General features: G+C 42.6%; 1 protein-coding gene across 1 annotated transcript in view; it reads left to right on the forward strand.

Annotated features, from left to right (window-relative positions):
- cacnb2b (calcium voltage-gated channel auxiliary subunit beta 2b) overlaps positions 1 to 27,226 on the forward strand; it is a 68,468-nt gene that overhangs the window by 34,506 nt on the left and 6,736 nt on the right. The window contains exons 11-14 of the mRNA XM_090226065.1: positions 4,987 to 5,138; positions 8,037 to 8,132; positions 14,681 to 14,851; positions 18,614 to 18,633. Of these exons, the coding sequence (XP_090082191.1) occupies positions 4,987 to 5,138; positions 8,037 to 8,132; positions 14,681 to 14,851; positions 18,614 to 18,619 (425 nt within the window). The 3' untranslated portion in view covers positions 18,620 to 18,633. The remainder of the gene's footprint in view (positions 1 to 4,986; positions 5,139 to 8,036; positions 8,133 to 14,680; positions 14,852 to 18,613; positions 18,634 to 27,226) is intronic.

Here is a 27,226-nt window from a genome sequence, read left to right on the forward strand (position 1 = left end):
TAAACCCTAGCACTAGTCTACCTATAGACTGTTCTGTCTATAAACCCTACCACTAGTCTACATATAGACTGTGATGTCTATAAACTCTAACACTAGTCTACCTATAGACTGTGCTGTCTATAAACCCTAGCACTAGTCTACCTACAGACTGTTCTGTCTATAAACCCTACCACTAGTCTACATATAGACTGTGATGTCTATAAACTCTAACACTAGTCTACCTATAGACTGTGCTGTCTATAAACCCTAGCACTAGTCTACCTATAGACTGTTCTGTCTATAAACCCTACCACTAGTCTACATATAGACTGTGATGTCTATAAACTCTAACACTAGTCTACCTATATACTGTGCTGTCTATAAACCTTACCACTAGTATACCTATAGACTGTGCTGTCTATAAACTCTAACATTAGTCTACCTATAGACTGTGCTGTCTATAAACCCTACCACTAGTCTACCTATAGACTGTGCTGTCTATAAACCCTAGCACTAGTCTACCTATAGACTGTTCTGTCTATAAACCCTACCACTAGTCTACATATAGACTGTGCTGTCTATAAACTCTAACACTAGTCTACCTATAGACTGTGCTGTCTATAAACCCTACCACTAGTCTACCTATAGACTGTGCTGTCTATAAACCCTAGCACTAGTCTACCTATAGACTGTTCTGTCTATAAACCCTACCACTAGTCTACATATAGACTGTGATGTCTATAAACCCTAGCACTAGTCTACCTATAGACTGTTCTGTCTATAAACTCTAACACTAGTCTACCTATAGACTGTGCTGTCTATAAACCCTACCACTAGTCTACCTATAGACTGTGCTGTCTATAAACTCTAACACTAGTCTACCTATATACTGTGCTGTCTATAAACTCTAACACTAGTCTACCTATAGACTGTGCTGTCTATAAACCCTACCACTAGTCTACCTATAGACTGTGCTGTCTATAAACCCTAGCACCAGTCTACTTATAGACTGTTCTGTCTATAAACCCTACCACTAGTCTACATATAGACTGTGATGTCTATAAACTCTAACACTAGTCTACCTATAGACTGTGCTGTCTATAAACCCTAGCACTAGTCTACCTATAGACTGTTCTGTCTATAAACACTACCACTAGTCTACATATAGACTGTGATGTCTATAAACTCTAACACTAGTCTACCTATAGACTGTGCTGTCTATAAACCTTACCACTAGTATACCTATAGACTGTGCTGTCTATAAACTCTAACACTAGTCTACATATAGACTGTGCTGTCTATAAACCCTACCACTAGTCTACCTATAGACTGTGCTGTCTATAAACCCTTGCACTAGTCTACCTATAGACTGTTCTGTCTATAAACCCTACCACTAGTCTACATATAGACTGTGATGTCTATAAACTCTAACACTAGTCTACCTATAGACTGTTCTGTCTATAAACCCTACCACTAGTCTATATATAGACTGTGCTGTCTATAAACTCTAAAACTAGTCTACCTATAGACTGTTCTGTCTATAAACCCTACCACTAGTATGCATATAGACTGTGATGTCTATAAACTCTAACACTAGTCTACCTATAGACTGTGCTGTCTATAAACCCTAGCACTAGTCTACCTATAGACTGTTCTGTCTATAAACCCTACCACTAGTCTACATATAGACTGTGATGTCTATAAACTCTAACACTAGTCTACCTATAGACTGTGCTGTCTATAAACCTTACCACTAGTATACCTATAGACTGTGCTGTCTATAAACTCTAACACTAGTCTACCTATAGACTGTGCTGTCTATAAACCCTACCACTAGTCTACCTATAGACTGTGCTGTCTATAAACCCTAGCACTAGTCTACCTATAGACTGTTCTGTCTATAAACCCTACCACTAGTCTACATATAGACTGTGATGTCTATAAACTCTAAAACTAGTCTACCTATAGACTGTTCTGTCTATAAACCCCACCACTAGTCTACATATAGACTGTGATGTCTATAAACTAACACTAGTCTACCTATAGACTGTGCTGTATAGATACCTTACAACTATTTTACCTCTGTACCACGTGTTTTCAAAGTCTGAGACAGTGGGCCTCCCTGCACAGGATGTAATGAGCATGTCATATTTTTAAGATAAATATATTCCATTCTCATGTCAAATAAATAGTTGCACTGAAAATGTTACAGAACAACTTTTTATTTTTGGATGGTCAGTTTTGACTGTAGGCAGTATTAATCTCCTGCTCCCACATTTGGGCTAAAATCATGCTCTGCACACCTTAATTAACATGCAACTGAATTAACAAAAATATTTTATCAATTAAAGTGCTTTCAGAATATCCAGATAATTATTATTCAAAAATAGTTCCATTCTTGTTTTATCTCCTTGCACTTTTAAGAATCCATTTTTAAACATTTAACTAGGCAAGTCAGTTAGGAACAAATTCTTATTTTCAATGATGGCCTATGAACAGTTCAATGGCAGAACAGCAGATTTTTACATTGTCAGCTCAGGGATTTGATCTTGCAACCTTTCAGTTACAAGTCCAACACTCTAAACACTAGGCCTCCTGCCATCCCTTTCAAGAAGCCATTTCCCTTTTAAGAAGCCATTGCCACTTTAAGAAGCCAGTGCCCTTTAAAGAAGCCAGTGCCCTTTAAAGAAGCCAGTGCCCTTTAAGAAGCCAGTGCCACTTTAAGAAGCCAGTGCCCTTTTAAGAAGCCAGTGCCCTTTTAAGAAGCCAGTGCCCTTTAAAGAAGCCAGTGCCATTTAAAGAAGCCAGTGCCCTTTAAAGAAGCCAGTGCCCTTTTAAGAAGCCAGTGCCCTTTTAAGAAGCCAGTGCCCTTTTAAGAAGCCAGTGCCCTTTTAAGAAGCCAGTGCCCTTTAAAGAAGCCAGTGCCCTTTAAGAAGCCAGTGCCACTTTAAGAAGCCAGTGCCCTTTAAAGAAGCCAGTGCCCTTTTAAGAAGCCAGTGCCCTTTTAAGAAGCCAGTGCCCTTTTAAGAAGCCAGTGCCCTTTAAAGAAGCCAGTGCCCTTTTAATAAGCCAGTGCCCTTTAAAGAAGCCAGTGCCCTTTTAAGAAGCCAGTGCCCTTTAAAGAAGCCAGTGCCCTTTTAAGAAGCCAGTGCCCTTTAAAGAAGCCAGTGCCCTTTAAAGAAGCCAGTGCCCTTTTAAGAAGCCAGTGCCCATTTAAAGAAGCCAGTGCCATTTAAAGAAGCCAGTGCCACTTTAAGAAGCCAGTGCCACTTTAAGAAGCCAGTGCCACTTTAAGAAGCCAGTGCCACTTTAAGAAGCCAGTGCCCTTTAAAGAAGCCAGTGCCCTTTTAAGAAGCCAGTGCCACTTTAAGAAGCCAGTGCCACTTTAAGAAGCCAGTGCCACTTTAAGAAGCCAGTGCCCTTTAAAGAAGCCAGTGCCCTTTTAAGAAGCCAGTGCCACTTTAAGAAGCCAGTGCCACTTTAAGTAGCCAGTGCCACTTTAAGAAGCCGGTGCCCTTTTAAGAAGCCGGTGCCCTTTTAAGAAGCCGGTGCCCTTTAAAGAAGCCAGTGCCACTTTAAGAAGCCAGTGCCACTTTAAGAAGCCAGTGCCACTTTAAGAAGCCAGTGCCACTTTAAGAAGCCAGTGCCACTTTAAGAAGCCAGTGCCACTTTAAGAAGCCAGTGCCCTTTTAAGACGCCAGTGCCACTTTAAGAAGCCAGTGCCACTTTAAGAACCAGTGCCCTTTAAAGAAGCCAGTGCCCTTTAAAGAAGCCAGTGCCCTTTTAAGAAGCCAGTGCCCTTTTAAGAAGCCAGTGCCCTTTTAAGAAGCCAGTGCCCTTTAAAGAAGCCAGTGCCACTTTAAGAAGCCAGTGCCACTTTAAGAAGCCAGTGCCCTTTAAAGAAGCCAGTGCCCTTTTAAGAAGCCAGTGCCCTTTTAAGAAGCCAGTGCCCTTTTAAGAAGCCAGTGCCCTTTAAAGAAGCCAGTGCCATTTAAAGAAGCCAGTGCCCTTTTAAGAAGCCAGTGCCCTTTAAAGAAGCCAGTGCCCTTTTAAGAAGCCAGTGCCCTTTAAAGAAGCCAGTGCCCTTTTAAGAAGCCAGTGCCCTTTAAAGAAGCCAGTGCCCTTTTAAGAAGCCAGTGCCCATTTAAGAAGCCAGTGCCATTTAAAGAAGCCAGTGCCACTTTAAGAAGCCAGTGCACCTTTAAGAAGCCAGTGCCACTTTAAGAAGCCAGTGCCACTTTAAGAAGCCAGTGCCCTTTAAAGAAGCCAGTGCCCTTTTAAGAAGCCAGTGCCACTTTAAGAAGCCAGTGCCACTTTAAGAAGCCAGTGCCACTTTAAGAAGCCAGTGCCACTTTAAGAAGCCAGTGCCCTTTAAAGGAGCCAGTGCCCTTTTAAGAAGCCAGTGCCACTTTAAGAAGCCAGTGCCACTTTAAGAAGCCAGTGCCACTTTAAGAAGCCAGTGCCCTTTAAAGAAGCCAGTGCCCTTTTAAGAAGCCGGTGCCCTTTAAAGAAGCCAGTGCCACTTTAAGAAGCCAGTGCCACTTTAAGAAGCCAGTGCCACTTTAAGAAGCCAGTGACACTTTAAGAAGCCAGTGCCACTTTAAGAAGCCAGTGCCACTTTAAGAAGCCAGTGCCCTTTTAAGAAGCCAGTGCCACTTTAAGAAGCCAGTGCCACTTTAAGAACCAGTGCCCTTTAAAGAAGCCAGTGCCCTTTTAAGAAGCCAGTGCCCTTTTAAGAAGCCAGTGCCCTTTTAAGAAGCCAGTGCCCTTTAAAGAAGCCAGTGCCCTTTTAAGAAGCCAGTGCCCTTTAAAGAAGCCAGTGCCCTTTTAAGAAGCCAGTGTCACTTTAAGAAGCCAGTGCCCTTTAAAGAAGCCAGTGCCCTTTAAGAAGCCAGTGCCCTTTAAAGAAGGTAAAGATACGCCAGGGCTTGTTTAGAAAGGTCAGGGTTTGATTGGAGGGTTAATTGATGGAGGTTTTAGTGACCACCATGTTCCATGTCTCTGCAGCCCAAATCCAGGGGGAGGTGGAGCGGATCTTTGAGCTAGCCCGGAGCCTACAACTGGTGGTTCTGGATGCAGACACAGTGAACCACCCCATCCAGCTGTCTAAAACATCTCTGGCCCCTATCCTGGTCTACATCAAGGTCTCCTCCCCCAAGGTAAGGTTCCTCAAAGCTGGGTTAGTAAAGGTTCCACACATCTGGGTTAGTAAAGGTTCTATACAGCTGGGTTAGCTGAATGCAGACACAGTGAAGCACCCCATCCAGCTGTCTAAAACATATATGGCTTCCATCCTGGTCTACATTAAGGTCTCCTACACCAAGGTACGGTTCCTCAAAGTTGGGTTAGTGAAGGTTTTGTACAGCTGGGTTAGTAAATGTACTATACAGCTGGGTTAGTAAAGGTACTATACAGCTGGGTTAGTAAATGTACTATACAGCTGGGTTAGTAAATGTACTATACAGCTGGGTTAGTAAAAGTACTATACAGCTGGGTTAGTAAAATTACTATACAGCTGGGTTAGTAAATGTACTATACAGCTGGGTTAGTAAATGTACTATACAGCTGGGTTAGTAAATGCATTATACAGCTGGGTTAGTAACTGTACTATACAGCTGGGTTAGTAAATGTACTATACAGCTGGGTTAGTAAAGGTTCTATTGAGCTGGGTTAGTTTTAATTTAAAAAAATTATTTCACCTTTATTTAACCAGGTAGGCTAGTTGAGAACAAGTTCTCATTTACAACTGCGACCTGGCCAAGATAAAGCATAGCAGTGTGAACAGACAACAACACAGAGTTACACATGGAGTAAACAATAAACAAGTCGATAACACAGTATAAAAAAGAAAAAAGGAGTCTATATACATTGTGTGCAAAAAGCATGAGGAGGTAGGCGAATAATTACAATTTTGCATATTAACACTGGAGTGATAGATGATCAGATGATCATATGCAGGTAGAGATACTGGTGTGCAAAAGAGCAGAAAAGTAAATAAATAAAAACAGTATGGGGATGAGGTAGGTAAATTGGGTGGGCTATTTACCGATGGACTATGAACAGCTGCAGCGATCGGTTAGCTGCTCAGATAGCAGATGTTTGAAGTTGGTGAGGGAGGTAAAAGTCTCCAACTTCAGCAATTTTTGCAATTCGTTTCAGTCACAGGCAGCAGAGAACTGGAAGGAAAGGTGGCCAAAGAGGTGTTGGCTTTAGGGATGATCAGTGAGATACACTTGCTGGAGCGCGATCTATGGGTGGGTGTTGCCATCGTGACCAGTGAACTGAGATAAGGCGGAACTTTACCTAGCATGGACTTGTAGATGACCTGGAGCCAGTGGGTCTGGCGGCGAATATGTAGCGAGGGCCAGCCGACTAGAGCATACAGGTCGCAGTGGTGGGTGGTTTAAGGTGCTTTAGTAACAAAACGGATGGCACTGTGATAAAATGCATCCAGTTTGCTGAGTAGAGTATTGGAAGCTATTTTGTAGATGACATCGCCCGAAGTCGAGGATCGGTAGGATAGTCAGTTTTACTAGGGTAAGTTTGGCAGCGTTAGTGAAGAAGGCTTTGTTGCGGAATAGAAAACAGACTCTAGATTTGATTTTAGATTGGAGATGTTTGATATGAGTCTAGAAGGAGAGTTTACTGTCTAGCCAGACACCTAGGTACTTATAGATGTCCACATATTCTAGGTCGGAACCATCCACGGTGGTGATGCTAGTCGGGCGTGCGGGTGCAGGCAGCGAATGGTTGAAAAGCATGCATTTGGTTTTACTAGCGTTTAAGAGCAGTTGGAGGCCACGGAAGGAGTGTTGTATGGCATTGAAGCTCGTTTGGAGGTTAGATAGCACAGTGTCCAAGGAAGGGCCAGAAGTATACAGAATGGTGTCGTCTGCGTAGAGGTGGATCAGGGAATCGCCCGAAGCAAGAGCAACATCATTGATATATACAGAGAAAAGAGTCAGCCCGAGAATAGAACACTGTGGCACCCCCATAGAGACCGCCAGAGGACCGGACAACATGCCATCCGATTTGTCACACTGAACTCTGTCTGCAAAGTAGTTGGTGAACCAGGCAAGGCAGTCATCAGAAAAACCGAGGCTACTGAGTCTGCCGATAAGAATATGTTGATTGACAGAGTCGAAAGCCTTGGCCAGGTCGATGAAGACGGCTGCACAGTACTGTCTTTTATCGATGGCTGTTATGATATCGTTTAGTAAAGGTTCCTGACAGTTGGGTTAGTAAAGGTTCTATTCAGCTGAGTTAGTAAAGGTTCTTGACAGCTGGGTTAGTAAAGATTCTATTCAGCTGGTTTTGTAAAGGTTCCTGACAGCTGGGTTAGTAAAGGTTCTATTCAGCTGGGTAAGTAAAGTTTCTTGACAGCTGGGTTAGTAAAGGTTCTATTCAGCTGGGTTAGTAAAGGTTCCTGACAGCTGGGTTTGTAAAGGTTCCTGACAGCTGGGTTAGTAAAGTTTCCTGACAGCTGGGTTAGTAAAGGTGCCTGACACCTGGGTTAGTAAAGGTTCCTGACAGCTGGGTTAGTAAAGGTTCCTGACAGCTGGGTTAGTAAAGGTTCTATTCAGCTGGGTTAGTAAAGGTTATATTCAGCTGGGTTAGTAAAGGTTCTATTCGGCTGGGTTAGTAAAGGTTCTATTCAGCTGGGTTAGTAAAGGTTCTATACAGCTGGGTTAGTAAAGGTTCTATACAGCTGGATTAGTAAAGGTTCTGTACGGCTGGGTTAGTAAAGGTTCTGTACGGCTGGGTTAGTAAAGGTTCTATACGACTGGGTTAGTAAAGGTTCTGTACGGCTGGGTTAGTAAAGGTTCTATACGACTGGGTTAGTAAAGGTTCTGTACGGCTGGGTTAGTAAAGGTTCTATACGACTGGGTTAGTAAAGGTTCTGTACGGCTGGGTTAGTAAAGGTTCTGTACGGCTGGGTTAGTAAAAGTTCTATACCGCTGGGTTAATTGAGTTTATAAACATTAAAGTTAGGTTGTATATGTTCTTTTCACGTCTCATCTGCTCTTCCTCTGTACCTCTTGTCTTCTGTCGTCCAGGTGTTATCAAGGCTGATCAAGACCAGGGGTAAGTCTCAGACCAAGCATCTCAACGTCCAGATGGTGGCTGCAGACAAGCTGGCCCAGTGCCCAACGGTGAGAGTAACCTAATCATAACAACCATAACCCTACCATAATAACCCTAACCCAAACCTTACCCTCCCCTAACTGGTCCAGTGCCCAACTGTAAGAGTAACCTAATCCTAACAACCATAACCCTACCATAATAACCCTAACCCTAGCCCAGTGCCCAACGGTGAGAGTAACCTAATCATAACAACCATAACCGTACCATAATAACCCTAACCCTAACCCTAACCCTAACCCTAACCCTAACCCTAACTGGCCCAGTGCCCAATGGTGAGAGTAACCTAATCACAACAACCATAACTCTACCATAATAACCCTAACTGGCCCAGTGCCCAATGGTGAGAGTAACCTAATCATAACAACCATAACCCAAAGCTTACCCTCCCCTAACTGTCCCAGTGTCCCATGTTGAGAGTAACCTTAACCTTAACCCTAACCATAATAACCATAACCCTAACCTAACCGTAATAACAATAACCCTATCCCATACCTAACCCAACCCGACTGGCCCAATGCCCCACAGTGAGAGTCACCTTAACCCTAACCAGCCCAGTGTCCTTTTTGTGAATTTTCTATATGACCATGACAGTCTGATAACCACCCTGAGTGTATGTTGATTTTACCTGGATAACAGATGATATCTGCTATTTTGCTTTTTGATCCTGTATGTATCATGGCAAACTTAGCTAAGAACTCTGGCCAACCCTCAGCTAAGAACTCTGGCCAACTCTCAGCTAAGAACTTTTTTAACTTCTCATTCCATTTTTTTATGTGCACCAGTCGTCAAAATGTAATCAAATCAAATGTATAATATTATAAATCCCTTTTTACATCAGCAGATGTTACAAAGTGCTTATACAGAAACCCAGCCTAAAACCCCAAACAGCAAGCAATGCAGTCTGGTTTTTAACACACTTTTTCAAAGGTTGATTGAAATAGACCTGGTACAGGCTTCTTGCAAGTGGTTTGAGAATGATCTGTCAGATAGGATACATTGTGTGATTTCGAAAGGTGTCAAGTGTAATGTCCTGGATATTACACAATGTGTACCAAAAGGGTCAGTATTGGGACCAATTCCTTTTTACTCTTTATGTATACTGAACAAAAATATAAATGCAACATGCAACCATTTCTAAGATTTTACTGAGTTACAGTTCATATAAGGAAATCTGTAAATTGCAATACATTCATTAGGCCCTAATCTATGGATTTCACATGACTGGGAATGCAAATAGGCATTTGTTGGTCACAGATACTGTACCTCAAAAAAAAGGTAGGTTCGTGGATCAGAAAACCAGTCCGTTTCTGGTGTGACCACTATTTGCCTCATGCAGCACAACACATCTTGTTTTCATAGAGTTTATCAGGCTGTATGCAGGCCATGGAAGAACTGGGACATTTTCAGCTTCTAGGAATTGTGTCCAGATCCTTGCGACATGGCGCTGTGCATTATCATGCTGAAGAGGTGATGGCGGCTGATGATGAATGGCATAACAATGGGCCTCAGGATCTCATCACGGCATCTTTGTACGTTCAAATTGGCATCGATAAAAATGCAATTGTGTTCATTGTCCATAGCTTATACCTGCCTATACCATAACCCACCGCCACCATGGGACACTCTGTTCACAACGTTGACATCAGCAAACCGCTCGCCCACACAATGCCATACACAGCGTTGCTTTATTCCAGGACAATGTGGACCACCCAGACAGGGGCAAAGTGGCTACTCTTAGCAAAAAGGTAGCAAACCTATGCAACCTACTGGGGAATCCTACACAAGCTACTGGGGAATCCTACACAACCTACTGGGGAATCCTACACAAGCTACTGGGAAACCTACACAACCTACTGGGGAATCCTAGACAACCTACTGGGGAATCCTACACAAGCTACTGGGGAATCCTACACAAGCTACTGGGGAATCCTAGACAACCTACTGGGGAATCCTACACAACCTACTGGGGAATCCTACACAAGCTACTGGGGAATCCTACACAACCTACTGTGGAATCCTACACAAGCTACTGGGGAATCCTACACAAGCTACTGAGGAATCCTACACAACCTACTGTGGAATCCTATACAAGCTACTGGGGAATCCTACACAATCTACTGTGGAATCCTACACAATCTACTGGGGAATCCTACACAAGCAACTGGGGAATCCTACACAAGCGATTGGGGAATCCTACACAAGCTACTGGGGAATCCTACTCAAGCTACTGGATAATCCTACACAAGCTACTGGGGAATCCTACACAATCTACTGGGGAATCCTACACAAGCTACTGGGGAATCCTACACAACCTACTTTGGAATCCTACACAAGCTACTGTGGAATCCTACACAAGCTACTGTGGAATCCTACACAAGCTACTGGGGAATCTTACACAACCTACTTTGGAATCATACACAATCTACTGGGGAATCCTACACAAGCTACTGGGGAATCCTACACAACCTACTTTGGAATCCTACACAAGCTACTGTGGAATCCTACACAAGCTACTGTGGAATCCTACACAAGCTACTGGGGAATCCTACACAAGCTACTGGGGAATCCTACACAAGCTACTGGGGAATCCATGCCCACCTACTTTTTCTTTCTCTTCCAAACCAATAGCCGTGCACCTCTCTGGCCTGGTAGAAGTGTCACCGCCATGTCGGCTTTCCACAGCCGACTGGCCGGTACTCTGCAGGGATCCTTGCCAGAAGGGGTCTCCCCCTTCCCTGGAGAAGGGAGTTGGTGGGATGCTGGTGCAATCCTGGTCCTGTGTGGCTCAGTTGGTAGAGCATGGAGCTTGCAATATCAGAGTTGTGGGTTTGATTCCCACAGGGGACCAGTATGATAAAAAAAAGTATGAAAATGTATTCACTTGCTATTGTAAGTTTCTCTGGATAAGAGTGTCTGCTAAGTAAAACAAATACAAATAAAATGTAAATGCTCCTGGATGACTTGGTGGAAGTTCCTGTTCTTGATCCTATAAACCAGCCATGGAGCTATGTCACTTGCCATGGAAATCAAAAACAGTGTCCTCTGGCAAAAGGGGCCTCCATGGCGATGTTAAGCCTGGACTGGACAGAGACTGGAAACAGAGACTGCTGATTTTGCAGGTTTTCCTACTTACAAAGCATGTAGAGGTCTGTAATTTTATCATAGGTACACTTCAACTGTGAGAGACGGAATCTAAAACAAAAATCCAGAAAATCACATTGTATGATGTTTAAGTAATTAATTTGCATTTTATTGCATGACATAAGTATTTGATCACCTACCAACCAGTAAGAACTCCGGCCCTCACAGACCTGTTAGTTTTTCTTTAAGAATCCCTCCTGTTCTCCACTCATTACCTGTATTAACTGCACCTGTTTGAACTCGTTACCTGTGTAAAATACACCTGTCCACACACTCAATCAAACAGACTCCAACCTCTCCACAATGGCCAAGACAAGAGGGTTGTGTAAGACCATCAGGGATAGAATTGTAGACCTGCACAAGGCTGGGATGGGCTACAGGACAATAGGCAAGCAGCTTGGTGAGAAGGCAACAACTGTTGGCGCAATTATTAGAAAATGGAAGAAGTTCAAGATGACGGTCAATCATCCTCGGTCTGGGACTCCATGCAAGATCTCACCTCGTGGGGCATCAATGATCATGAGGAAGGTGAGGGATCAGCCCAGAACTACACGGCGGGACCTGGTCAATGACTTGAAGAGAGCTGGGACCACAGTCTCAAAGAAAACCATGAGTAACACACTACGCCGTCATGGATTAAAATCCTGCAGCGCACACAAGGTGCCACTGCTCAAGCCAGCGCATGTCCAGGCCCATCTGAAGTTTGCCAATGACCATCTGGATGATCCAGAGGGGGAATGGGAGAAAGTCATGTGGTCTGATGAGACAAAAATAGAGCTTTTTGGTCTAAACTCCACTCGCCGTGTTTGGAGGAAGAAGAAGGATGAGGGCAACCCCAAGAACACCATCCCAACCGTGAAGCATGGAGGTGGAAACATCATTCTTTGGGGATGCTTTTCTGCAAAGGGGACAAGACGACTGCACCGTATTCGGGGAGGCTGGATGGGGCCATGTATCGTGAGATCTTGGCCAGCAACCTCCTTCCCTCAGTAAGAGCATTGAAGATGGGTCGTGGCTGGGTCTTCCAGCATGACAACGACCTGTAACACACAGCCAGGGCAACTAAGGAGTGACTCCGTAAGAAGCATCTCAAGGTCCTGGAGTGGCCTAGCAGGTCTCCAGACCTGAACCCAATAGAAAATCTTTGGAGGGAGCTGAAAGTCCGTATTGCCCAGCGACAGCCCCGAAACCTGAAGGACCTGGAGAAGGTCTGTATGGAGGAGTGGGCCAAAATCCCTGCTGCAGTGTGTAAAAACCTGGTCAAGAACTACAGGAAATGTATGATCTCTGTAATTGCAAAACAAAGGTTTCTGTACCAAATATTAAGTTCTGCTTTTCTGAGGTATCAAATACTTATGTCATGCAATAAAATGCTAATTAATTACTTAAAAATCATACAATGTGATTTTCTGGATTTTTGTTTTAGATTCCATCTCTCATAGTTGAAGTGTACCTATGATAAAAATTGCAGACCTCTACATGCTTTGTAAGTAGGAAAATCGGCAAAATCGGCAGTGTATCAAATACTTGTTCTCCCCACTGTTATTTTCCTGATACCACACTCCCAGAGCCCTCACCTCTAGGCTATCTCATCGTTGTTGGTATTCAAGCTTAATACTGTTGTGTCATCTGCGAACTTGATGATTGAGTTGGATGGGTGCTTGGCCATGCAGTCATGGGTGAATAGGGAGTGCTGGAAGGGGTTGAGCACGCACCCTTGGCACATGCTCTGAGGATGCGGCTAGGGATGTTGTCTGGGCCGGCATCTTTGCAAGGGTTAACACACTTGAAAGTCTTGCTCATGTCGGCCACGGAGAGGTATTATCTAGGTGAGTTTCTGAGGTCGTCAGAATATGAATGTCATCTGTTACTAGCATGTTATTGATTTGATTAACCTTGTTTCTTAGGCTACATAAGTTCATGTGGGCTATTGTTAGCACTTTTCTAGGATGCTTGCTTGTATTTAATTTCTTAGCAGAAGAAGACATGCTCATGTTTATTGTGTTCGAGCTGACATCCTACCAGGGCACACCGCCTCAGTGTTATGAGTATAACTGGTTCACAGGCCCATGATTACTGCATACAGTAGCTGCAGGATAAACAGAGGCATTCAGGGCAGTTAGAGGGACATACATTAAGTTACTTACATTGTGTCTGCCAACACCCCTGTGATAATGTACATTATCTGCAGCATTATGACAACTCGGCGACACAATTGTAGGGATTAACTGAGTCCAGGAGCCAAGATGATTTGGATGGACTCCATCATTCCTGTCAAGCATCTTCTGTTTCCAGAAGGTGTCAAAGTTATCTATAAAAGTGATTGCAACAGAGTTACAGTTACAGGTGTGTAATGCCAGTAGCCTTTGAAACCTGCCGCCCAACAACGGTAACCTGAAAGAGTTGGCTGCTTTTTGGAATCTTTCAGTTCTAGAATCAGTTATACTGTATCAGTCTGTATCACCATGTATCAGTCTGTATCCCCCTACATCAATCTGTACCAGTTCATATCAGCCTGTATCAATCTGTATCAGTGTGTATCATCCTGTATAAGTCTGTATCACCCTCTATCAGTCTGTATCACCCTGTATCGGTCTATCAGTCTGTATAAGTTTGTATCAGTCTGCATCACCCTTTATCCCCCTGTATCAGTCTCTATCACCATGTATCAGTCTGCATAAGTCTATGTCAGTCGATCAGTCTCTATCAGTCTGTATAAGTATGTATTAGTCTGCATCACCCTGTATCAGTTTGTATCACCCTGTATCCATCTGTATCAGTCTTTATCACCCTGTATCCACCTGTATCCGTCTGTATCAGTCTGTATCACCCTGTATAATACTAGCAGTCAGTATCAGTCTGTATCACCATGTATCATACTAGCAGTTAGTATCAGTCTGTATCACCTTGTACCAGTCTGTATCCATCTGTATCAGTATCAGTCTGTATCACCCTGTACCAGTCTGTATCACCCTGTATCATACTAGCAGTCTGTATCAGTCTGTATCAGTCTGTATCACCCTGTACCCGTCTGTATCACCCTGTATCATAATAGCAGTCTGTATCAGTCTGTATCGTCTGTATCATACTAGCAGTCAGTATCAGTCTGTATCACCCTGTATAATTCTCAATCACCCTGTATCAGTCTGTACCACCCTTCTCCCCCGATCTGTCTGTATCCCCCTGTATCGGTCTGTATAACCCTGGTCGATGCCTCTCCATGCTGAATCTGACCTTGTTATCTGAGATTACGTTCTTTCTTTCCATCCTGTCTAAATCATGCTCCTAAACAGAGATGTGCTTGATTTGATTATCAGATAGTGTTATTTGAAGTAACTGGTATCCAAGGGGACTGGTAAAGCAGCAGTGACATGGATTCAGTCTGAATGACACTAACAACCTGTCTGCCCTGCAGGAGATGTATGACGTAATCTTGGATGAGAACCAGCTGAGTGATGCCTGTGAGCACATAGCAGACTACCTAGAGGCCTACTGGAGGGCCACCCACCCCCCAGAAACAGAACCTGTTAACCCCTTAGTGGAGAAGCTGGCAGAGAACACTCTGGCTATCAGTCCTGCTCCAAAGGTAACAAGAAATCTAACCATAACTACAACCTCAACCCAAAATCTAACCACAACCCAACTTCACAGTTAGAACATCACCATAGTTATAATGTCACCATAGTAAGAAGAACATAGTTTTATGTCATCATAGTTATTATGTTACCATAGTTATAATGTCACCGTAGTTATAATGTCAACATAGTTATAATGTCACCATAGTAAGAAGAACATAGTTATAATGTCACCACAGTTACAATGTCACCATAGTTATAATGTCTCCATATTTATAATGTCACAATAGTTATAATGTCACCATAGTAAGAAGAACATAGATATAATTTCACCATGGTTATAATGTCACCATAGTTATAATGTCACCATAGTAAGAAGAACATAGATATAATTTCACCATAGTAAGAAGAACATAGTTATAATGTCACCATATTTATAATGTCACCATAGTTATAATGTCACCATAGTAAGAAGAGCATAGTTATGTCACCATAGTTATAATGTCAACATAGTAAGAAGAACATAGTTATAATGTCACCATAGTTATAATGTCAACATAGTTATAATGTCACCATAGTAAGAAGAACATAGTGATAATGTCACCATAGTCATAATGTCACCATAGTTATAATGTCACCATAGTTATAATGTCACCATAGTAAGAATAACATAGTTATAATGTCATCATAGTTATAATTTCAACATAGTTATGTCACCATAGTTATAATGTCAACATAGTTATAACGTCACAATAGTAAGAAGAACATAGTTATAATGTCACCATAGTTATTATGTCACCATAGTTATAATCTCACTATAGTTATAATGTCACTATAGTTATAATGTTACCATAGTAAGAAGAACATAGTTTTATGTCAACATAGTTATAATGTCACCATAGTTATAATGTCACCATCGTTGTAATGTCACCATAGTTATAGTGTCACCATAGTAAAAATGTCAACATAGTTATAATGTCATCTTAGTTCTAATGTCAACATAGTTATGTCACTATAGTTATCATGCCAACGCAGTTATAATGTCACCATATTTATTATGTCATCATAGTTATTACTGTATGTCACCATAGTTATAATGTCACCGTAGTTATAATGTCATCATAGTTATAATGTCACCATAGTTATAATGTCACCATAGTTATGTCACCATAGTTATAATTTCATCATAGTTATAATGGCACCGTAGTTATAATGTCACAATAGTTATGTCACCATTGTTACAATGTCACCATAGTTATAACGTCAAAATAGTTATGATGTCACCATAGTAAAAATGTCTACGTAGTTATACTGTTACCATAGTTATAATGTGACCAAAGTTATGATGTCACCATAGTTATAATGTCAACATAGTTATTATGTCACCATAGTTATAATCTCACTATAGTTATAATGTCACCATAGTTATTATGTCACCATAGTTATTATGTCACCATAGTAAGAGGAACATAGTTATAATGTCACTATAGTTATAATGTTACCATCGTCATAATGTCACCATCGTTATAATGTCACCATAGTAAAAATGTCAACATAGTTATAATGTCACCATAGTTATAATTTCAACATAGTTATAATGTCACCATAGTTATAATGTCAACATATTTATAACGTTGCCATAGTTATAATCTCACTATAGTTATAATGTCACTATAGTTATAATGTCACCATAGTTATTATGTCACCATAGTTATAATGTCACTATAGTTATAATGTCACCATAGTTAAAATGTCACTATAGTTATAATGTTACCATAGTAAGAAGAACATAGTTTTATGTCCACATAGTTATAATGTCACCATAGTAAAAAATGTCAACACAGTTATAATGTCATCATAGTTCTAATGTCAACATAGTTATGTCACCATAGTTATGATGTCACCATAGTTATAATGTCACCATAGTTATGTCACCATAGTTGTAATGTCATCATAGTTATAATGTCACCATAGTTATAATGTCACCATAGTTATAATGTCACCGTAGTTATAATGTCACAATAGTTATGTCACCATAGTTACAATGTCACCATAGTTGTAATATCAAAATAGTTATAATGTCACCATAGTAAAAATGTCTACATAGTTATACTGTCATCATAGCTATGTCAACATAGTTATGTCACCATAGTTATAATGTCAACATAGTTCTAATTTTACCATAGTTATAATGTGACCAAAGTTATTATGTCACCACAGTTACAATGTCATCATAGTTATAATGTCACCATAATTATGATTTCACCATAGTTATAATGTCAACATAGTTATTATGTCACCATAGTTACAATGTCACCATAGTTATGATGTCACCATAGTTATGATGTCACCATAGTTATAATGTCAACATAGTTATAATGTCACCATAGTAAAAATGTAAACATAGTTATGTCATCATAGTTATAATGTCAACATACTTATAATATCACCATAGTTATAATGTCACCAGATTTATTATGTCATCATAGTTATAATGTCACTATAGTTATTATGTCACCATAGTAAGAAGAACATAGTTATAATGTCATCATAGTTATAATGTCAACTTAGTTATTATGTCACCATAGTTATTATGTCACCATAGTAAGACGAACATAGTTATAATGTCACTATAGTTATAATGTCACCATAGTTATAATGTTACCATAAGTATGATGTCACCATTGTAAGAAGAACATAGTTTTATGTCACTATAGTTATAATGTTACCATAGTTATAATGTCACCATAGTTATAACATCACCATAGTAAGAGGAACATAGTTATAATGTCACCATATTTATTATGTCCCCATAGTTATAATGTCCCCATAGTTATAATGTCACCATAGTTATAATGTCACCATAGTTATAATGTTACCGTAGTTATAATGTCAACATAGTTATAATATCCACATAGTTATAATGTTACCATAGTTATAATGTTACCATCGTTATAATGTCACCATAGTTATAATGTCACTATAGTAATAAGAACATAGTTATTATGTCACCATAGTTATAATGTCACCATAGTTATAATGTTACCATAGTAAGAAGAACATAGTTATTATGTCACCATAGTTATAATGTCATCATAGTTATAATGTCACCATAGTAAGAAGAACATAGTTATAATGTCACCATATTTATTATGTCCCCATAGTTATAATGTCACCGTAGTTATAATGTCCCCATAGTTATAATGTCATCATAGTTATAATGTCACCATAGTAAGAAGAACATAGTTATAATGTCACCATATTTATTATGTCCCCATAGTTATAACGTCACCATAGTAAGAAGAACATAGTCATAATGTCACCATAGGTATATTGTCACCATAGTTATTATGTCACCATAGTAATAATGTCACCATAATAATAATGTCACCATAGTTATAATGTCAACATAGTTATAATGTCACTCTAGTTAGTACGTCACTGTAGTTAGAACCTCACTGTAGTTAGATCCTCACTGCAGTTAGATCCTCACTGTAGTTAGAACCTCACTGTAGTTAGAACCTCACTGTAGTTAGAACCTCACTGTAGTTAGAATGTCAACAGTGTTGGAACAGAATAGGAATGTCACCATAGTTAGAACGTCACATTGTTGGATCATAATAAGAACGTTACCATAGTTATATCACCATAGTTAGAATGTTATAGTAGTTAGAATATCACCTTAGCTGTACTAAAACTCCTGTTTTCACTTTCATCATGTGTCATTTGTCATTTCTTCTCCCTCTTTACTAATATCCTGTGGGAAATACCAGAAGTGAGATATCTTTTTCTGGTGAGTCACCACGTAGACACCATCTACCATCTACACCATAGACACATATAAACACCCCACCCCACACCATTTACACATCATACACTGTATATACACCATATATACAGTGCATTTAGAATGTATTCAGACCCCTTAACTTTTTCCAAATTTTTTACGTTACAGCCCTATTCTGAAATGTATTAAATCATTTTTTTCCCTCATCAATCTACACACAATACCCCATAATGACAAAGCAAAAACAAATGTATTCAAAATAAAGTTACATTTACATAAGTTTTCAGACCCTTTACTCAGCACCTTTGGCAGCGATTACAGCCTTGAGTCTTCTTGGGTATGATGCTGCAAGCTTGGCACACCTGTATTTGGGGAGTTTCTCCCATTCTTCTCTGCGGATCTTCTCAAGCTCTGTCAGGTTGGATGAGGAGCATTGCGGCACAGCTTTTTTTTGGTGTCTCCAGAGATTTTAGATCAGGTTCGAGTCCGGTCTCTGGCTGGGCCAGAGCTCCTGCGTTGTCTTGGCTGTGTGCTTAGGGTTGTTTTCCTGTTGGAAGGTGAACCTTCACCCTAGTCTGAGGTCCTGAGCACTTTGGAGCAGGCTTTCATCACATCTGTACATCTGTACTTTGCTCCCTTCATCTTTCCTTCCATCCTGACTAGTCTCCCAGTCGATGCTGCTGAAAAACATCCACACAGCGTGATGCTGGCACTACCCTGCTAGACCATAGGGGTGGTGCTTGGTTTCAATAGGCCAGAGAATCTTGTTTCTTAGGGTCCGAGAGTCCTTTAGGTGCCTTTTGGCAAACTCCAAGTGGGTGGTCATGTGCCTTTTACTGAGGAGGTGCTTCCATCTGGCCACTCTACCATAAAGGCCTGATTGGTGGAGTGCTGCAGAGATGGTTGTCCTTCTGGAAGGTTCTCCCATCTCCACAAAGGAACTCTGGAGCTCTGTCAAAGTAACCACCGGGTTCTTGGTCACCTCCCTGACCAAGTCCCTTCTCCCCAGATTGCTCAGTTTGGCCGGGCAGTCAGGTCTTGGAAGAGTCTTGGTGGTTCCAAACTTCTTCCATTTAGGGAATGGATGCAACTGAGTTCTTGGGGATCTTCAATGCTGCAGAACATTTTTTGGTACCCTTCCCCGGGTCTGTACCTTGACACAATCCTGCCTCAGAGCTCTATAGATGAGCTCATGGCTTGGTTTTTGCTCTGACATGCACTGTCAACTGTGGGACCTTATATAGACAGGTGTGTCTTCCCAAATAATTATCCAATCAATTGAATGTATCACAGATGGACTCCAATCAAGTTGTAGAAACATCAAGTATGATCAAAGGAAACAGGATGCACCCGAGCTCAATTTTGAGTCTCATAGCAAAGGGTCTGAATACTTATGTAAATAAGGTATGTTTTTTATTGGTGATAATTTTGTTCAAATGTTTAAAAACCTATTTTCACTTTGTCATGATGGGGTATTGTGTGGAGATTGAGAGGGGGGGGGGGGTGTAATTAATTTTAGAATAAGGCTGTAAGGTAACACAATGTGGAAAAAGGGAAGGGGTCTGAATACACACACCATCTATACACTTTTTTTTTTACAGGTAGTCAATGTTGAGACCAAAGTATCTTTTCCAGATGAGCCCTGTGTAGCACCACAACACAAACACATTGATATACACAATAAAATACACAAAAAGCAAAAAGCAATCATAAAAATACATTCAATAATAAAGTCCCATAGCAACCATATGAAATGCCCTAGAGACACCAATACCTCTAATTTTAAAGTTAATTGTAAATGATTCCACACTTAAGGGTGCAAGGAAACCAAACGCTGATCTACCTAAATCTACACATCAAAGGAGTTTACAGAGTTAACCAACCCTGTGAATGGGTTTGATAACTTGTCAGTTTAAATCTTACGAGTGATGTTAGGTAAGGCGGAAGTTTGTGGAGCAGGATTTTGTAGACATAAAGAGCGTGATGATGTGATCTACTTCAAAGAGGTCCAGTCAGCCTTTTGGTAAAGAATAGAGTGATGAGTAATACAACTGTCTGCTGTGATAAAACGAAGGGAGCTATGAAACAGCATCCAAGAGTTTTACAGTAGAAGCAGCTGCACTGATAAATAGTATCACCATAATCAACAACAGGTTGTCACGTTCTGACCGTCGTTCGTGTGTGTTTTCCTTGTTTTAGTGTTGGTCAGGACGTGAGCTGGGTGGGCATTCTATGTTGATTGTCTAGTTTGTCTATTTCTATGTCTGGCCTGATATGGTTCTCAATCAGAGGCAGGTGTTAGTCATTGTCTCTGATTGGGAACCATATTTAGGTAGCCTGGATTTCACTGTGTGTTTGTGGGTGATTGTTCCTGTCTCTGTGTTTTCACCAGATAGGGCTGTTTCGGTTTTCGTTACGTTCATTACGTTCTTTGTTTTGTAGTGTTTGTATCGATTCGTGTTTTACGTTTGTTTATTAAACATGGATCGCAATCTACACGCCGCATTTTGGTCCGACTCTCTTTCCCATACAGAAAACCGTGACAGAATCACTCACCACAACAGGACCAAGCGGCGTGGTAACAGGCAACAACAGCAGCAGGAGCAGCGTGACAAGAATTTCTGGACTTGGGAGGAAATTCTCAACGGGAGAGGACCCTGGGCTAAACCAGGGGAGTGTAGCCGCCCCAAGGAGCAACAAAGAGAGGAATGGACATGGGAGGATGAATTGTTCAGACAAGGACCCTGGGATCAGCCTGGAGAATATCGCTGCCCCATAGAAGAACTGGAGGCGGCGAGAGCTGAGAGGCGCTGGTATGAGGAGGCAGCACGGCGACGCGGATGGAAGCCCGAGAGTCAGCCCCAAAAATTTCTTGGGGGGGGGGGGGGGGCTAACAGGGAGTATGGCTACGCCAGGTAGGAGACCTGGGCAAACTCCCTGTGCTTAACGGGGGGCTAGAGAGACCGGGCAGGCACCATGTTATGCTGTGGTGCGCACGGTGTCTCCAGTGCGGGTATATAGCCCGGTGCGGTACATTCCAGCTCTGCGTATCGGCCGGGCTAGAGTGAGCGTGTCTCCAGTTCGCCTGCATAGCCCAGTGCGGGCTATTCCACCTCGCCGCACTGGCAGGGCGACCGGGACCATTCAATCGGGTAAGGTTGGGCAGGCTCGGTGCTCAAGAGCTCCAGTGCGCCTACACGGTCCGGTCTACCCAGTACCACCTCCACACCCCAGCTCTCCGGTAGCAGCTCCCCGCACCAGGATTCCTGTGCGTGTCCTTGGCCCAGTACCACCAGTGCCAGCACCACGCATCAGGCCTACAGTGCGCCTCGCCTGTCCAGCGCTGCCAGAGCCTTCCTCCTCTTCAGCGCTGCCGGAGTCTCCCGCCTGTTTAGCGCTGCCAGAGCCTTCCGCCTCTACAGCGCTGCCGGAGTCTCCCGCCTGTTCAGAACTGCCAGTCTGCAAGGAGCTGCCAGTCTGCATAGAGCTGCCAGTCTGCATAGAGCTGCCAGTTTGCAAGGAGCTGCCAGTTTGCAAGGAGCTGCCAGTCTGCACAGAGCTGCCAGTCTGCAAGGAGCCGCCAGTGCTGCCAGTCTGCATGGAGCCGCCAGGGCCGCCAGTCAGCATGGAGCAGCCAGGGCCGCCAGTCAGCATGGAGCAGCCAGGGCCGCCAGTCAGCATGGAGCAGCCAGGGCCGCCAGTCAGCATGGAGCAGCCAGAGCAGCCAGTCAGCATGGAGCAGCCAGAGCAGCCAGTCAGCATGGAGCAGCCAGAGCAGCCAGTCAGCATGGAGCAGCCAGAGCAGCCAGTCAGCATGGAGCAGCCAGAGCTGCCAGTCAGCATGGAGCAGCCAGTCAGCATGGAGCAGCCAGAGCAGCCAGTCAGCATAGAGCAGCCAGAACTGCCAGTCAGCCAGACTCTTCCACATCTGCCAGTCAGCCAGACTCTTCCACATCTGCCAGTCAGCCAGACTCTTCCACATCTGCCAGTCAGCCAGACTCTTCCACATCTGCCAGTCAGCCAGACTCTTCCACATCTGCCAGTCAGCCAGACTCTTCCACATCTGCCAGTCAGCCAGACTCTTCCAGATCTGCCAGTCAACCAGACTCTTCCAGATCTGCCAGTCAACCAGACTCTTCCAGATCTGCCAGTCAACCAAACTCTTCCAGATCTGCCAGTCAACCAGACTCTTCCAGATCCGCTAGTCAGACAGGATCTGCCAGAACCGCCAGCCAGCCAGGATCTGCTGGATCCAACTACCTGCCTGGGCTTCCTCTCAGTGCTGAGCTTCCTCTCAGTGCTGAGCTTCCTCTCAGTGCTGAGCTCCCTCTCAGTGCTGAACTACCCCTCAGTCCCGAGCTACCTCTGTCCCGAGCTGCCCCTCTGTCCCGAGCTGCCCCTCTGTCCCGAGCTGTCATTAAGGAGGGTAACCTATCTAGGGACGCTAAGGAGGTGGACTAAGACTATTATGGAGTGGGGTCCACGTCCAGCGCCAGAGCCGCCACCGCGGAGAGATGCCCACCCACACCCTCACCTATAGGTTTAGGTTGTGCGTCCGGAGTCCGCACCTTGGAGGGGGGGGGGGGGGGGGTACTGTCACGTTCTGACCATCGTTCGTGTGTGTTTTCCTTGTTTTAGTGTTGGTCAGGACGTGAGCTGGGTGGGCATTCTATGTTGATTGTCTCGTTTGTCTATTTCTATGTCTGGCCTGATATGGTTCTCAATCAGAGGCAGGTGTTAGTTATTGTCTCTGATTGGGAACCATATTTAGGTAGCCTGGGTTTCACTGTGTGTTTGTGGGTGATTGTTCCTGTCTCTGTGTTTTCACCAGATAGGGCTGTTTCGGTTACGTTCATTACGTTCTTTGTTTTGTAGTGTTTGTATCGATTCGTGTTCTACGTTTGTTTATTAAACATGGATCGCAATCTACACGCCGCATTTTGGTCCGACTCTCTTTCCCATACAGAAAACCGTGACACATGTAGAACGGTTGACTGCACAATCTGCTTCCTGCTGACTAGAGAGAGACCGGTTTCTTAATGATGTCGGAGGAGATGGCTGCCGTTTTACGGGCTCCTAACCAATTGTGCTCTATTGTGCTTTTTTTCAAGTTGTTTGTAACTTATTTTGAACATAATATTTTTGCCACTGTCTTATGACCAAAAATAGTTTCTGGATATCAGAACAGCGATGACTCACCTTGAACTGGATATAGATGTTTTATTTTTTTACGAGTTGGACATGAAGGATTTACCATACCAGACCAGGCCCAAATCCCCGTCATTTGCATGAAGAAGAGATGCTGATACAAGGAACGAAGGTTTGGGTGCCTTGTGAGAATTCGTTAGTGAGTGGGTAACCCGCTTTTACCATCCATCCTGTTGGCCAATGTGCAATCATTGGAGAATAAACTGGATGAGCTCCGTCCAAGACTATCCTACCAACGGGACAAAACCTCTTGAGACTGGGGGGCAGTATTTTCATTTTTGGAAAAATAACGTTCCCAAAGTAAACGGGCTATTTCTCAGGACAAGATAATGGAACATGCATATAATGACAGCTTAGGATAGAAAACACTCTAACGTGTCCAAAACTGTAAAAATATTGTCTGTGAGTATAACAGAACTGATATTGCAGGCGAAAGCCTGAGAAAAATCCAATCAGGAAGTGAGTCTTATTTTGAAACCTCTGCGTTCCTATGCCTCCCTATTGAGCATTGAAAGGGATATCAACCAGATTCCTTTTTCTATGGCTTCCCTAATGTGTCTACAGTCACAGTTTCAGGCTTTTATTTTGAAAAATGAGCGTGAACGACAACATTGCGTCAGTGGTCAGATGGTGGCTCTCAGAGTGATTTGTGCGTAATAGACAAAGGCGGCCATTGTTTCTCTCGCTCCTACTAAGAAGCCAATTGTCCCGGTTGATATATTATCGAATAGATATTTGAAAAACACCTTGAGGATTGATTATAAAAAATGTTTGCCATGTTTCTGTCGATATTATGGATCTCATTTGGAATATTTTTCGGCGTTGTCGTGACCGCAATTTCCGAAGGATTTCAAAACGTGAAGAACAAACGGAGGTATTTCGGCTATAAAAAATAACATTTATGGAACAAAAGGAACATTTGCTGTCTAACTGGGAGTCTCGTGAGTGAAAACATCCAAAGCTCATCAAAGGTAAATGATTTAATTTGATTGCTTTTCTGATTTTCGTGATCCAAGTTACCTGCTGCTAGCTGGACATAATGCTATGCTAGGCTACACAAATGCTTGTCTTGCTTTGGCTGTAAAGCACCATTTCAAATTCTGAGATGACAGGGTGATTAACAAAAGGCTAAGCTGTGTTTCACTATATTTCACTTGTGATTTCATGAATATGAATATTTTCTAGTAAGATTGTTTGTCCGTTGCGTTATGCTAATTAGTGTAGTTGATGACAATTCTCCCGGATTCGGGAGGGCTAGTTCTAAGATTTAACATACCTTAAGGGAACATTTTGGCATTTTGTGTATGGTTAGTGAGAAAGTCCATATTGCAAATGTACGGTCCCTTACAACTGTAATATCTTATGTTACACAAAGTTGTGGCTGAATGACAACATTAATAATATTTTTTAGTGCTCCAGCAAGACAGAACAGCTGCCCCGGTAAGACAAGTGGTGGTGGTCTTTGTCTATTTGTCAAAAACAGCTGGTGCGCAAAATCTAATATTAAGGGTAGAGTATCTCATGATAAGCTGTAGACCACAATATTTACCAAGAGAGTTTTCATCTACATTTTTCACAGCTGTCTATTTACCACCACAAACCAATGCTATATAAGGCCATAAGCAAACAAGAAAATGCTAATTCAGAGGTGGTGCTCCTAGTGGCCGGGGACTTTAATGCAGGGAAACTTAAATCTGATTTACCTAATTTCATGTCACATGTGCAACCAGAGGGAAAGAAATCTAGACCACCTATACTCCGCACTCAGAGACTTATACATAACTTACCCTCACCCTCCATTTGGCAAATCTGACCATAATTCTATCCTCCTGATTCCAATTTACAAGCAAATACTAAAGCAGGAAGTACCAGTCACTCGCTCAATACGGAAGCGGTCAGATGACGCAGATGCTAAACTACAAGACTGTTTTGCTAGCATAGACTGGAATATGTTCCGGGATTCATCACCGCCTTCATCAATAAGTCCATCAACAACGTTGTCCCAACAGTGACAGTATGTACATACCCCAACCAGAAGCAATGGATAACAAGCAACATCCTCACTGAGCTAAAAGGGTACAGCTTCCACTTTCAAGGAGCAGGACTCTAAGCATGAAATCCCGCTATTGTCGCACCCTGATCTGTTTCACCTGTCTTTGTGCTTGTCTCCACCTCCCTCCATGTGTCGTCCATCTTACCCATTATCCCCTGTATATTATACCCGTGTTCTCCGTTTGTCTGTTGCCAGTTCATTTTGTTTCGTGAAACCTACCAGCGTTTGTTACCCTGCCCCTCTCTGTTTTTGCACCTGTTTTCTAGTACTTCTCGGTTTTGACCGTTCTGCCTGCCTTCACCCTGAGCCTAACTGCCATTCTATACCATGCCCCACCGCATTAGATTATTGACCCCTGCTTGCCCTGACCCTGAGATAGCAGAGAGAATGATTTACTGCAGCTTTTATTTCTTTCCTCACATTCCCAGTGGGTCAGAAGTTTACATACAGTCAGTTAGTATTTGGTAGCATTGCCTTTAAATTGTTTAACCTGGGTTAGCCTTCCACAAGCTTACCACAATAAGTTGGGTGAATTTTGGCCCATTCCTCCTGACAGAGCTGGTGTAACTGAGTCAGGTTTGTAGGCCTCCTTGCTTGCAGACGCTTTTTCAGTTCTGCCCACAAATGTTCTATGGGATTGAGGTCAGGGATATGTGATGGCCACTCCAATTCCTTGACGTTGTTGTCCTTAAGCCATTTTGACACAACTTTGCTTGGGGTCATTGTCCATTTGGAAGACCCATTTGCGACCAATCTTTAACTTCCTGACTGATGTCTGAGATGTTGCTTCAATGTATCCACGTAATTTTCCGTTCTCATGATGCCATCTATTTTGTGAAGTGCATCAGTCCCACCTGCAGCAAAACAACCGCACAACATGATGCTGCCACTCCTGTGCTTAATGGTAACTTTGGAAGTATGCCTGGGGTCATTGTCCATTTGGAAGACCCATTTGCGACCAAGCGGTTGGGATGGTGTTCTTTGGCTTGCAAGCCTCCCCCCGTTTCCTCCAAACATAACGATGATCATTATGGCCAAGCAGTTCTATTTTTGTTTCATCAGACCAGAGGATATTTCTCCAAAAAGTACGATCTTTTTCCCCATGTGCAGTTTCAAACTGTAGTCTGGCTTTTTTATGGTGGTTTTTCAGCAGTGGCTTCTTCCTCGCTGAGCGGCCATTCAGGTTATGTTGATATAGGACTTGTTTTACTGTGGATATAAATACTTTTGTACATGTTTCCTCCAATATCTTCACAAGGTCCCTTGTTGTTGTTCTGGGACTGATTTTTCACTTTTCGCACCAAAGTACGTTAACCTCTAGCGACGAGCAATCCCGTA

Source organism: Oncorhynchus mykiss, chromosome 28, assembly GCF_057628025.1.
Source record: "Oncorhynchus mykiss isolate SJ-2025 chromosome 28, ASM5762802v1, whole genome shotgun sequence".
Classification (NCBI taxonomy): Eukaryota; Metazoa; Chordata; class Actinopteri; order Salmoniformes; family Salmonidae; genus Oncorhynchus; species Oncorhynchus mykiss.